Below are 14,389 nucleotides of genomic sequence, written 5' to 3'. Positions count from 1 at the left end.
TGTGTGTGTGTGTGCGCACGTGTGGTCTTCTGAGAAGGGGCAAAATAAGTGTTCAGTGTCTAAACTGTGATTTTCTAACCTATTTGCAGTTCTGCGGATTAAGTGAAAAAAACAGTAACTTGAGTATCATTATCAAGTAAATGAAAACTTAAGTTACTGTGGATACACAAATTGTAACTAACATATGTTGGCTTCATTTTGTAAATATATCTGTCATATTGAATCGAAAATGAACTGTAGCATTTGTGATCAATACTATATATGTGAGCATCTCTTTGAGTACATACAAAATGCGAACAAATATATATGTCATTTATTGCATCCCACTTATCAAAAATTTTAAATATATTATCACCTTTAATCTTTGTAAACAGCTGTGAATATGGTATAACACATCCCCAGCATCTGCTGAATAAAATCCTAACATTTCATCTGTTAACTTCATAATCTGAAGAAGAATTATAAGTGCAAACCAGTATATAGACCATAGAAAAAAGGTTTGGTAGATTTCGAATAAAAAAGTAAAGATTCTATTTTGGTTGATCTGTTTTAGTGGAAGAAGCCGAGAATGTGATGAAATTCATGAATGAAACCACAGCCCAGTGGAGGAACCTCTCAGTAGAGGTCAGGAGCGTGCGAAGCATGCTGGAAGAAGTCATCGCTAACTGGGATCGATATGGCAATACTGTGGCTAGTCTTCAGGCCTGGCTGGAGGATGCTGAGAAAATGCTAAATCAATCAGAGCATGCCAAAAAGGTAATGTCGCTTCCTACAAAAGAAACTGACAACGGTGAGCCCAGTGTGGGGTTCAAACTCACCAAAAGAAATGAGTCTTTCACAGCATAGTTCTCTAAGAGAGTGTTATATCTTTGTAAGTCTGACTCAAGAATCTTGACTTGCCTGAAAAACTGTGCCTTCAGGTTAGTAAATTCCTTTAGGCCAAGAAACGCATTGCTTTATAGAAGTTATATTAAAACAGTTCCCTATCGGATCAGTTCAGTGTTTTGCTTTTGTGTTCAGAAGAGGAGGAACCAATGGCCGGACACCCAAACCCAGTGGGCAACAGAGTTCGCTATACTCACTATAAAGTCTATACTTGAAAGGCTCTGACCTCTGTGGTCAGAAATCCTCTGTGGATTTCCTAATTGAAGAGAGGATAACATAATACTGACTCTGTATAATGACACATGCCAGTTGAACATCTGGGCCATCACGTTTTTGTCTCTTTGGATATTCTTTTTTGCATTTTATCAACGCTCAGTCAAAGGTCTTATTCCGGGCAAGAATGATCTTTTTCCTTCGATTCCAGGTGTGTATGTGTGTGTTTAAGAGTTAATGTTTTGCTTTAATGTCATTTACATTAAAATATCACACAAAATGGATTTATTATGTACTTCTTAATGGGAATCTGGCATTTTCCCATGAAAAATCAATTTATAAGTAGAAGATATTAAAATGCCAGGCTCCCATTAAAAAAGTATAGTAAATACATTAGAATTAGTGCTTACTGTCCAAGATCAGTTCTTGTGTGATTGCGTTTTGTGAGTAGATGCATTGTTTTTAAATGTTTACCACTCTGTGTTTCACACAGATGAAAAATTCTTGTGTAGCTGAGGATGACAAGAATTGTATACCCATACAGATTTTGGCTTTTCTGATTAGACTGACAATGCCCTAGTAGATGTCATATGTGTTAATTTCATCCAAGGGAATATAACCACCAGAAACAGAAGTGTTCTCATCTATTTATGTGGGAAGTCCTCCCACACATGGTTTTATAAAATAGATTTTGAATTCTCTTTGGTATTCTTGGTTTATACTGTGGTGTATGTGTATAAGTATGTACAAGCACACATGTATTAACTTGAAATCAGCAGAAGACTGCTTCATTGTCAGGGGGGTAACTTTAAACGAATAAAAAAGGATGTTACTGTATTCAGTGTTCCTGGCCCAGATATTTAATTCAAAAATTGTTTTCAATGGTTTATATCCATGATTGTTAATTATCTTCATGCACGATATTCAGATTTTAAAATCAAAGGTAATAGGTCAAAGGTTTATTTATAATCTACAAAGAAAACTATACATTTATCTAAAATGTTGTACCTTTTATATGACTCTGGCACTGGTGTTTACCAGCCTGAAGACTGTACAAGTCCTTTACACAACAAAAATTCGTTTTTTTATCTGTAAAATAGAAATGACAGAAAATGGTCATTATGTGTTTGTTTGTTTGTTTGTTTGTTTTTGTCTTCAACAAAAGATATGGCCAAGCCGTTCTTATAAAACGACACTCAGCATTTCTAGCTCCTATTTTTCAACCTCTCTATTGAAAATTGCATTTGGAAAAAGAACTAAGATTTACCTTAAAATTTGCACAAGTTTAGAACAAAGATATTTCACATAGTCTGGTTACTTCCATATCATTTGTTGAGTTTTGGTTTGTGGCTTACAGTAATGTGCATCGTTTATTGTTTAGGATTTTTTTCGAAACTTGCCTCACTGGATACAGCAGCACGCTGCCATGAATGATGCTGGCAATTTTCTAATTGAAACATGTGATGAAATGGTTTCCCGAGATCTTAAACAGCAATTGCTATTGCTCAATGGACGGTGGAGGGAGTTGTTTATGGAAGTCAAGCAAGTATGTCTTTCAAATCTATGTATGCTTAGAACATGCATGTGTTACGAACATGCTGATAAACAGTCCGTTTAGAGGCTGTTTTATTGTTGCAGCATGGACTTATTTAGGCAGAGTGCAGATGTGTTTGGAACTGTTATGTTTATTTTGGGTCCTTTATTCTTTCCCACTTACACATTACAGAAATGTATACTTTGGTTAAGGATTGTATTGACATATGGGGCCTCATGTTTGAAATCATAATTCTTCACTTCTGTGCTAGTTTTTTTTTTTTTTTTCACAGTAATTGGACTTCCTTCAAGTATATCTAAAATAAGAATCAGAAATCAGTCTTTCTTACCATATAACAATTCTAGAAAGTATGTAAATGTGAGGGTTACAGGCTCCCAGAGGTCGGGCTTACTGATTTTCCGTGTTGTGCTTCTCCCTTTCCTTAACAGTATGCTCGGGCTGATGAGATGGACAGAATGAAGAAGGAGTACGCAGACTGTATTACTGTCCTGTCTGATTTTGCAACTGAAGCCCATAAGAAACTTTCTGAACCCTTAGAAGTCTCTTTTATTAATGTCAAGTTATTAATTCAAGACTTGGAGGTGAGGGGGTTTCTGGACAACAAAGTGAAAACCTGTTCTGTTGTGAAACAAAAGGTCATTCATGTTACTCAGATGGTTGCAAAGTTTTCCTGTCTCCTTGGCACCCTTTTGACATGTGTGCATATCCTGATTTGCACCTCAGAATTAAAGATTGCATTTAAATAAAAAAATTTATTTGAATTTTTTAATGCTCTATTTTTTTAAAGGTTAATTTATTTGAGAGGGAGAGAGAAAGCGAGTGAGCATGAGGAGGGAGGGGCTGAGAGAGAGAGGGACAGAAGGTTCAAAGCCGGCTCAGCGCTGACAACGGTGAACCCCAGTGTGGGGTTCAAACTCACCAACTGTGAGCTCATGACCTGAGCCGAAGTCGGAAGCTCAACTGACTGAGCCATCCAGGCACCCCTCTGTTTGAATTTTTTAAAGATATGTTTTGACCATACAGTAACTTCAAAATAGGTTTTTTTTTTGTTTTTTTTTAATTCAGAGATTTTTTTTTTTTACAACCAAATTACAAAGGACTAGGAGAAAACAGGAAACATCTACATCCAACACTTCTACATAAACGCCTCTACTCTAACAAATTTATTAAATGAATTGTGCTATTTGCATATTTTGAGGACCTTGCAGCTCTCAAAAATGAAGTAGTAGAAGAATACGTAATGACATGGAAAGCTTTTCTAATATACTATTGGGAAAAGCAAAAAAACAATATCCCATTTTTTGTGTAAATATAAAAAAATGGGTGTAAGCACACAGAGGGGGAAATGTTCATGATATAGTGATGCATGTTAGCTCTGGTTAGCACTGAGTGAGAAGCCTGGAAGTAACTTCAGTTTTCTTTTTCTTATTATCTCTAATTCATAAATTATCTACAATGACCGTGTGTTGCTTTTTTTAAGATAAGGTAAGTTGTATAATTGTTAAGGTCAGAGGAATTGCCCCAAATTAACATGCATTTACTTGATTTATGATGTTTACATACTACATTCACACATATATTTTGGAAGTGTAAACTTGATGCTTACTTAAGGATTTATGGTTGCTTTTAAAGGAAAGCTTTTATCTATTTTTATTTTATTTTATTTTTTTTAACGTTTATTTATTTTTGAGACAGAGAGAGACAGAGCATGAACGGGGGAGGGGCAGAGAGAGAGAGAGAGACAGAATCGGAAGCAGGCTCCAGGCTCTGAGCCATCAGCCCAGAGCCCGACGCGGGGCTCGAACCCACGGACCGTGAGATCGTGACCTGAGCTGAAGTCGGAGGCTTAACCGACTGAGCCACCCAGGCGCCCCGTATTTTTAATATGATCTTACCAATATATAACATATTAGCAAAGAAGGAAAGCAATAACTGGAATCTCCAAAAGTTTCTTACAAGTATAGGATTTCATACAGTACATATTGATTTTTGTTCAGCCTTCTGCAGAATTCTGAAATTAAAAGGAAATGTACGTTGTGGTAATGTAGCTGTTTCAATGGCTCCTGCAGGACATTGAGCAGCGGGTGCCTGTAATGGATGCTCAGTACAAGATGATTACCAAGACCGCGCACCTCATTACCAAGGAGAGCTCCCAAGAAGAAGCCAATGAAATGTTTGCAACCATGTCTGGGCTCAAAGAACAGCTAACCAAGGTGGGAAAATATGTTAATGCCAGGGGCCAACACTGCCTTCCGCGTGCCTATACCTCCTCCGGCCAACACACTCATGGGCAAAGTCTTTACCTGTTAAGAGATCATCCTTTTGTTGGTTATTGGGATTCTTGATTTAGTAACTTTGCCATTTAGGAACTTGGTCATGAAGTTTAAAAAATTAAACTATGGAGCTGATGTCAGGTAATTCCTCTGTTAATTTGGAAGTACTAGGAGGTTTATTTTCATAAAATCGATTGGTCTCTTCTGGAGAAATAAGGGGTCAGTGAAATGTCATCCAACAAAGGGGGGAGATAAGGAAAGGGAAGGAAGAGGAAGAGATCATACATTTAAATGAGAAAGAGTTCCAAAATGTACTTTTTATTGAGGTTTATTTGACTGTTCTAAGAGTATTTATGCTATTTTCTGTGTGAATAGCCCGGAACGTGGAAATTCTGCTCTCTTAAGCTCACGGAGCTCACCTTAGACCTAAGACACATACACTTGTGCCACCTGTGTACAGGGAACCGAGTGAACACTAAACACCAGCCATAAGACTTTTCTGTTCCATTGGGGGATTTTCCTTAAGAGCTTTGGAAGTTCCATTGGGATTTCTTATCTACCTGAAGTTGAGTTTTATGCAGATGGTATTGTTTGCATTTCAGTAATTAATTTTTAATAGAAGGAAGGAGGTAGTATAAATGAAGAGGAAAATGTTGTGATGAAGAATTGAGAAACAGAGGAAAAGATAGCAGAAAAACCTGTAATTTAGGAGAGAACAAGCAGAAGGAGAATAACCCACATGAAGTCAGTAGTGGGCAATTAATGAAAAGAGGAATAAATGAGATAAGTGGAAAAAGGAAGAATCATGGTATTGAAAAAAAGAGAACACTTCATTTGCCAAACTGACATATATTAGAATGTTAATTTGTAATTCTTTTTATTTTTAACATTCAAGTTAAATGTCATCTGTAAATATTGGGTACAATTCAAAGTCAACGTTACTGATTTGATAACCTTCAAACAGCTTTCAGAGCCATATCTTGGGCTTGCACATCTTAGCCGAGGCCAACCAAGTTTAATGATTTAAGGTGACCTGTGAGAAAGCAGATTCCACCTTTGAGCACATCTAAGTCATTCTGCTTTTTTAAGCTACTGCTTCAGTTGTAGGATCTTAGTAAGTTTTCAGCTGTATCTAGGAAAGATTTATAAAGCACACTGACTTTTAATTTATTTTTATTTATTTTGATGTTTATTTACTTATTCTGAGAGAGAGAGACAGAGAGAGAGAGAGAACGTGAGCAAGGGAGAGAGAGAATCCCAAGTAGGCTCTGTGCTGTCAGTGCAAAGCCCAACATGGGGCTCTGTCTTATAAACCGTGATATCGTGACCTGAGCCAAAATCAAGAGTCAGATACTTAACCAACTGAGCCACCTAGGCACCCAGAAACCAACTGATTTTTATACGTGTTAGCAGACTCTCTTTTGTTCAGAATCATTTTAGAAAAACCTTGTTGCAGTAGATCGGTAGCTTTCTTTTGGTGAGTTTACCCTTTAGGCAGTGTATCCGAGAGCATGAGAATATTCATAATTTAAGAAAAAAGAGAATGGTCTATTAACAAGTATTCCATTTCCTTTCGTTGGTTCCCAAAAGTATGAATAATATTTTGGGAGCAATTCTAAGTAAAATGAGTGGGGACAGGAAGTTCTTGAGAACTACTTGATCCTGCATTCCAACATGAAGGTGTGAAGACAGAAACTTTATGGATCTCTTGATCTCCAGGAACGTATGGCCTCATCGTGAAGATCGAGCTGATATGAATACAAGTGTAGGGGCACCTGGGTGTCTCAGTGGTTGAGGGTCCGACTCTTGATTTTGGCTCAGGTCATGATCCCAGGGTCATGGGATGGAACCCCGTGTTGGGCTCCGCGCTGAGCATTGAGCTTGCTTGGGATTCTCTCTCCCCTGCTTGCACGCTCTCTTTCTCTCTTTAAAAAAAAAAAGGGCAATACAAGGGTATAAAGTAACAGCATTTTTTAAAAGACAAGTGACAGATGAGGCTGGGTCAGTTCAGACTAGGGAGACATCCCCTGGCTTGGGAACCTTTGTAAATAAACTGGTACATGACTTGTGCGCTTGGGGTGAGTAAGATGATTGGCAGAGGGTCGTGACACATATTTCTGGGGGAGGTAGGGAAGCACAAGGCCTGTCTGGGAAGAATGAGTCAGCAAAGTTACAGGTCTGTCCGGAGTTTAGGGTTCAAGTTGTAGAGACCTTGAAAATAAAGTTGGAAAGTCAGTCTAGATAACGTAATTCGTAACGATCTCAGGTCAGGTTTTGAGGCCGAAATGAAGATCAGTTGCACAGTTTATGAGGGAGAATTCGATGCCGTCTGGCTCACTAACAGCCTCGTTTAGATGGGAGGGTGCCATCCAGATGGACACTTTAGATGAATCTTCCTGGGAAAATTCTGTGGCATTTATTTGTCTCAGTGATTGAGTAGTATTGTGTTTTTATATCAAAATGTAACAGTACAAAGGAAATATCATTAAATAAGAGTCTTTGGAGATCTGCAAGCACCGAATGACAGCTTCGCTGAAGAAAATGTTCTCAGAGGTGTGAACAGTGCCCTGAGCTTGTGGTACTTAGCGGCGTTTGACGGAATTTTTGTTTTTGTCTTTTCAAAGGTCAAAGAATGTTGCCCTCCACTCCTTTATGAGTCTCAGCAGCTGTTGATCCCATTGGAAGAACTGGAAAAGCAGATGACGTTCTTTTATGACTCGCTTGCGAAAATCCATGAAATTATGGCAGTTCTCGAGCGTGAAGCACAATCCAGTGCCCTTTTTAAACAGAAACATCAGGTAAGGAAAAGTCCCCGTGAGGAGACATGGTTATTTGTAAAGCGTGTGTAATGGGACTGAGGTGGTGCCCACAGTGGCTGGAATTCAGTTAGGACAGGAGACATTTTTCTAGAGTAGCGCTGGCAACTCAAAACAAAAATACACATCTTGTCCAAAGATGAAAACCCTGTCCACTAAAGATAAAATAAAATGTATCTATCTATGTAAATTTACATAGAGATAAAATTTTTATAACCAAATTAAAAATTTTATGTATTTAGATATATATAAAAGTAAACAGCTGCATTCTATTTCTACCCGGTGTCTATAATCTATGTCTTTTTTACATCTTTTTTTTTTAATGCTCATTTATTTTTGAGAGAGGGCGACAGAATATAAGAAGGGAAGAGACAGAGAGAGAGGGAGACACAGAATCCGAAGCAGGTTCCAGGCGCTGAGCTTTCAGCCCAGAGCCTGATGCGGGGCTCGAACTCACAAACTGTGAGATCATGACCTGAGCTGAAATAGCACGCTTAACCGACTGAGCCACCCAGGTGTCCCTATAATCTGTGTCTTAAGAGATCTTTTCTTTGCCTCTGAGATTATACAATCATAAAGTTCTGGGAATGTGTTTGGAGTGATAATTATTTTTCTTTGTCTCAGTTTTAGTAAGCAGATCTCTCTGCAGAACAGCTTCCCTCTCTTGAAGTTAATTGACTTGTTTAGGTGGTTTATTACAAATGACCCCATCCATCAGAGAAGGGTGAAACTTAACGGGCAAAAGGTTTGCCACTGCCTTCATTGAAAAAGATTCCTGGAAGGAAGGCAGCATCACTTAGTAGAAAGAGCCAAGAGTATCTGAAGTGTCATATAGATATTCGGATCATAGATCTGATGTAACAAATTACAAAGCCTTGATTAGCTTTTATGCTTAAAATGCAGGTAATAATACCTAGTTGAGAGCTTATTGTGAAGATTACATTAGATATTCTATAATGTACTTAGCACACAGTGGCACATAATACGTACTCTATAACTAGTTATTATTATTATTATTATTATTATTGATAATAGAGCCATGATGATTATACTACCAAACCCTGTTCTAGTGGGCTCTCATCCTATTGGATAAAGATTGTCTCTCACTTTGAGTCAGGTTGCCGTGTCTCACATTCTCAAATCACTATACATTGCCATCAAAGAATCCTTCCACAATTAAAATAACATTTGATATTTTAGTAATAATAATACTAATAATATTTAATAATATCTTTGTTAACATATGTTACTCTCTGACCTCCTAAATCTTCAAAAGGAAAAAGTGTGTCCTTATTCCATTTTGCCAAAACAAAACAAAACCCTTGGTCTTAATATTTGCATCTGGATTGCCAAAACCGGTATCCAAATGAGCAGTTTGAAATACTTTTCCAAAGCAGTTGAGGATGTCAAAATGCAAATAGTGTGGTGGCTTCAAGTCAAAAAGTGACTGTTGGCCTTTGACTGGGCTAATTTCCATGCATCTATCAACTGTAGAAACCACTATGATGCCAGGTTACGAAGCAGAGGTGGAAAGCCCTGGGTCACCATGGCTTCTCATCCGGTGACTGTGTGACACCTACATGTTCTCCCACACCCACCAGGCTGTTGCCTTTTGTGGTTAGGGTCTGGGGTCCCTCGTTTTGTTAATGAAAGGTTGACTGACAGCTTGCGAACCTTAGGAATTCAAATGTGCCTTTTGGGATACACAAATGATATATAATTTGCTGCAGCTCTTTCAGTAAAGTATAATGTGCATGGGTGTTAAATTTATTTAGTCAGATTAAAACCTAGTATGTAGATTAATTTTGTGATTGTTCTCTCAGTAAACCAAAGGCCTATGAGTTGGATGGACAAAGCAGGCACTAGAGAAATAACAACTTTGATGCCCTTTCATTTTCTTAATGGTAATAGCACAGGCATGAAATATATAAAAAAATCTCGAAAAGCTCAATGTGACATTTAAATGCCTTATATAAAAAGCACTGACTTCGGTGATTGCTTCAAATTGAGCTCTTCTGAAAAGAAACACTTCTCTGTACTTTTGATTTTACTTATAGCTGACTAAAAGCCTAAAAGCTATATAATGTTGTTCTTATTGTTTTGTAATGGTTCCTCTCTTTCCTTCTTTTTCTCACTGTTTTAAATACTATTGTTGTGGGTTTCCTTTCCCTGTAGGAACTGTCAGCTTGTCAAGAGAGCTGTAAGAAAACCATGACGCAAATTGAGAAAGGCAGTCAAAATGTTCAAAAGTTCGTGACCTTGAGCAGTGTGTTAAAGCATTTTGATCAGACGAAGCTGCACAGGCAGATTGCAGATGCCCATGGTGCTTTCCAGGTAAGCTCTGTCTGTGCTATAGAGACACGAGCCAGGGAAAAATACAAGGAATGAGGACATCTCACCATCACGTGTCATGCTTCCACTCTTGCTAAATGTCTTGCCTACTGAGGTTTGGAACCAATCATTTTACTTGTTTTCTTAATATTCATCAATGTTAAAAAGGAGTTGATTACTCTCATAATGAAATGTATTCCTTCCAAGTGTTTTTTTTTTTTTTTAAAGAAACAATACTCTTTAACAAAATGATGCTTTCAGTAATCCGGAAGCAGCATCACATTATGATTATTTTTTAAATCAAGAATATGGTGAAGAAAATTGGAGACTGGAAGAAACATGTGGAAACCAATAGTCGCTTGATGAAGAAATTTGAAGAGTCTCGAGCAGAGTTGGAGAAGGTGCTACGGATCGCTCAGGAGGGCCTGGAGGAAAAGGGGAACCCTGAAGACCTCCTGAAGAAACATACAGTGAGTTTATCCTTCATGGGGCACTTGAGCTGAGGACACGGACAAGTGGTCTTGGGTGAAAAGTAAAAAGTGTGCTCCGATCTAATACTGAGTGTTTGAGGAGAACAGGGAAGAAGAGGTGAGTTAGGGAGGCAGAAACATTTTAGGTTATGAGATCTAAAGAAAAGGGCAGCAGCAAAAAGAACTTCAAGGGCAACTGATGAGCAGCATTATAATTGGCCATTCCTAAGTCCCTGAGGGAGTAGAGAGTTACCGGATATAGAATTCAGGCTCTCCAAATGACTATTGATTGCTAGGTGAGAAATGTTTATGTAACCAACATAACTGTTTTTAAGAGACAATTTTAGGTGGATGGCTAAGTCTCTGTGCTCATTTCATATGGAAGTATGAACACCACGTGCCTTGAAGTTTGGTAGCTGATCCACAGCTTGTCCTATCGTGAAGCCATCTTCCTGTTAATCATACTCATTTAAATCATTTCAGTATTAAAAATGTTAGTGATCAACGCCAAGTGGAGATGATGGCCCCTCTGAGAACATGTACTTTGAGTTATTTCCCCTGAAATTCCAGTGGATATTTGTATGAACCACACTACCGCATGATGACTGCAATATATTTGTGACGCAGCTGACTGTGATGTCGGTGACCAGCCAGCATCTCCTTCAGTTTAGACGCGTGGTGCCGTGTGGCACTTTCTGGTTTGAACCACTGTTGTTTCAAAATATCTCCGCGGACGTACTCCTTGAGTCTGTGTGAGACTTGGTCATGCGTCGATGTGCACACGTGTTGTATTTATCTGCATGGTGTGCCATATATTTATGCATACACTGGGTGCTTAAGCAACGGGCACTTATTTTCTCACAGTTTGGGTTTGGTGAGGACTCTCTTCCTGGCTTGTAGATGGTCATTGTCACTTTCTTCTCGTAAGACGGAGATAAATAGGGAGCAAGATCTTTGATGTCTCTTCTTATAAGGGCACTAATTCCATCATGAGGGACCCACCCTCATGACCTCATCTCATCACCCCGTAGGCCTCATCTCCAAATTTCATTACACTGGGGGTTAGGGATTCAACACAGGAATTTGGCAGACGTCGGTGGGCACAGTTCTGTCCGTAGCCTGTGGGGTCGTGTGTTTTCGCCTGGATGTGGATGGAAATGGCTCATAATGAACCAGCAGGGCCTGAAACACATTGCAGCTAGGGTGTGAGGAATTGCAAGGCTAAACACTAGTTTCTGTTCTGCTCTTCTGACTTTACCAGAGAGGAATGAAAACTCTATTATAGGGAATCAAGGTGTTCGGCCCCTTGGCCTTCCAGAATATTCTACCAAATTTGAAAACTGCAAAGGTATTTCTTTCTAAAAAATGAAAAGTACTAGTTGAATTTCAGATGTGGTGGCTTCTGACTCATAACTATAGATAATTATAGTTCATTCCTTAAAAAAAAAATCATAGTTGCCAGGAAGGTTTAAAGAGGGCACTGGCTGGCTAACGGGCTCATTTTGAGGCGTGACTGCCTGACTGTATGGTGTGTAGATGCTGCCTTTTATTCTGTCTGACACTCGTAACCACTTCCCCCTCCACGCCAGGAATTTTTCAGTCAGCTGGATCAGAGAGTGCTCAATGCTTTCCTGAAAGCTTGCGACGAGCTCACTGACATCCTCCCTGAGCAGGAACAGCAGGGCCTGCAGGAAGCTGTTAGGAAGCTCCATAAACAGTGGAAGGTGAGTCAGGACATAATGGACGCACGGACATAAGTACGTATCGTGCATGATGGGACAGAGCATGAGGGGATTAAGGTTCGATTGTAAGAGAAATGTAGAAAGTCATGGAAGGTCACCATAGTTACTTCTCCCACTGAAAAAACTGAACTTGAATAAAGCATGATAAAGTATGAGAGAATTTTGTTTTTCTCATTTTTTTAGTAGCATCAATTTTATCATATTACTTAAGAGCACTCTTTTTCTTTTCCTGCGTAGGTTTGGGGATAGGAATGGCAAGGGCATTTAACTTACTCAGCAACATCAGTAAACCCACTTAAATAAATTATGTTAGAGATGCTATAATAACATTTTGCTGTTTTCAAGGATTTTACCATCTGGTTTAGATTGTTACGACCTCAGAAATGTAAATATGAACATTTATTAGTTAAGGACTCAGCAATGAACATAGCATGATCCATTTCCCCAAAGAGCTTCGAGTCCAGTGGGGAAGATAATTAGTTGCAGATAATGAAAGTACAACATATACTAAGTCCCCAAAAGTGTAAGTAATACATATGAAAGCTTTTGTAGAGAGAAGTGGGCCTACTTGGGGAGTGGAAAGGAGTGAATCAAGTAACCAGTTTTGAGCTAGGATTTTCCAGAAGAAGCAGGGATCTGGGGTACATGGGAGGGAGGAGTAACAGGAACTGGAAGAGAGAGAGAGAGCAGGAGAGAAAGCACAGAAGTTGGGGATGTAGGGATCCACTTGGCGTGTCTGACCTGAGTGCCCCACACTGGACTCATCACATGGAAGTCGATTTCAGAATCGAAGGCTGTCTTCCCCAGCCTGGAGAAAACCTACTCTAGCAACAGGTTGACCACTGCTATCTCGAGGTCACAGGGAGTGGCGAACCTCATGTGTGTTATATGAAGAAGTCACGGGGTCTGAAAGATAGGCAACCAAAACACTTTCCATCAGGTTTTGTGAATCTCTGGATTTTTTTTTTTTTTCTCCATCTCAGTAACATAGGCTATAAAATCAGCTCGGTGCATAGGAAAAACTCAGTTAAGGACAAAATTTTTTACTTGCTAAATTTGAAAATTAAAAAATCCTTAAACCCAAGTTTTCTAATACGTCTTTAAAACTTAAAATATCATAAATGTATTATAGAATAGAGATTCTAAATGAAAGCTGTATTTCTTTTATACACACACACATTCACAACATTAAGCTCTCTAGGATATAATCTGGTCTAGTCTTTCCATAGCCCCAGATCATCTTTCTCATCAGTTATCTTAGTATTTTATTTTAAAAGTAACCTTTTAAATACCATAGGATAGGGGTACCTGGGCGGCTCAGTCAGTTAAGTGTCCGACTTCACCTCAGGTCATGATCTCAAGGTCCGGGGGTTCAAGCCCCGCGTCAGGTTCTGTGCTGACAGCTCGGAGCCTGGAGCCTGCTCCGGATCCTGTGTCCCCCTCTCTCTGTGCCCCTCCCCTGCTTGTGCTCTGTCTCTCAAAAATAAATGAACATTAAAAAAATTTATAAATACCATAGGATACAAGTTAGCTAAAACTAATAATTGTAAGCCTGAAGGTAATCATATAGCTTATTCTTATGTCAGAAAGAACATAAAACATTTCATGTTGCTTGCGTGCTGGATGCCCTGTTTACTTGAGGAATGCTCTAAGGAAAGAGATATGGCAGGTAGTCACAGGTGTGACTGTGGGCTGTTTCACCCTCGCACTTTTATTAATAAAAGTTTTCTTATCTTCGCCTTTTGTGTAGTGAGTGTAATATAGGTTCTTCCTATCTCACAGGGTCATTGACAGAATTAAAAAAGACATATGCTGGGGAGAGGGTATATGGACTCAGGGCATGATTTAAATTTAGATTCAAATCTAGCTTTTCTACTTACCCCTGAGCCTCAGTGGTCGACCTGTAAAATAGGAATATTAATATTGTGTGAGGCTGTTGTAAAAGTTAAATAGAATAATCCCTGTGAAACATGTGCCCCCCAGGCAGAAGATATTCATTGCGGTCCCAATACTTACTTGGAAGTGTACAAAGCACAACGGCAGGTGCAGACGATAGTGATTAAATCACATCAGACCCCAAGGGAATATTTTATGGTTTTTGCCA

The 14,389-nt window shown here is 38.9% G+C and overlaps 1 protein-coding gene across 10 annotated transcripts in view; it reads left to right on the top strand.

Moving 5' to 3' along the window:
• SYNE1 (spectrin repeat containing nuclear envelope protein 1) overlaps positions 1-14,389 on the top strand; it is a 477,690-nt gene that overhangs the window by 170,467 nt on the left and 292,834 nt on the right. For all 10 annotated transcript variants that reach the window (XM_049653080.1, XM_049653082.1, XM_049653085.1 and 7 more), the window contains 8 exons: positions 554-756; positions 2,480-2,644; positions 3,082-3,234; positions 4,723-4,866; positions 7,551-7,724; positions 9,918-10,076; positions 10,379-10,543; positions 12,133-12,267. In XM_049653080.1, coding sequence (XP_049509037.1) covers positions 554-756; positions 2,480-2,644; positions 3,082-3,234; positions 4,723-4,866; positions 7,551-7,724; positions 9,918-10,076; positions 10,379-10,543; positions 12,133-12,267 — 1,298 coding nt within the window. The remainder of the gene's footprint in view (positions 1-553; positions 757-2,479; positions 2,645-3,081; positions 3,235-4,722; positions 4,867-7,550; positions 7,725-9,917; positions 10,077-10,378; positions 10,544-12,132; positions 12,268-14,389) is intronic.

This window comes from Panthera uncia (genome assembly GCF_023721935.1).
Source record: "Panthera uncia isolate 11264 chromosome B2 unlocalized genomic scaffold, Puncia_PCG_1.0 HiC_scaffold_24, whole genome shotgun sequence".
Taxonomy (NCBI): Eukaryota; Metazoa; Chordata; class Mammalia; order Carnivora; family Felidae; genus Panthera; species Panthera uncia.
The sequence above is the reverse complement of the archived record's forward strand: the minus strand, read 5'-3'. Positions and strand labels throughout refer to the sequence as shown.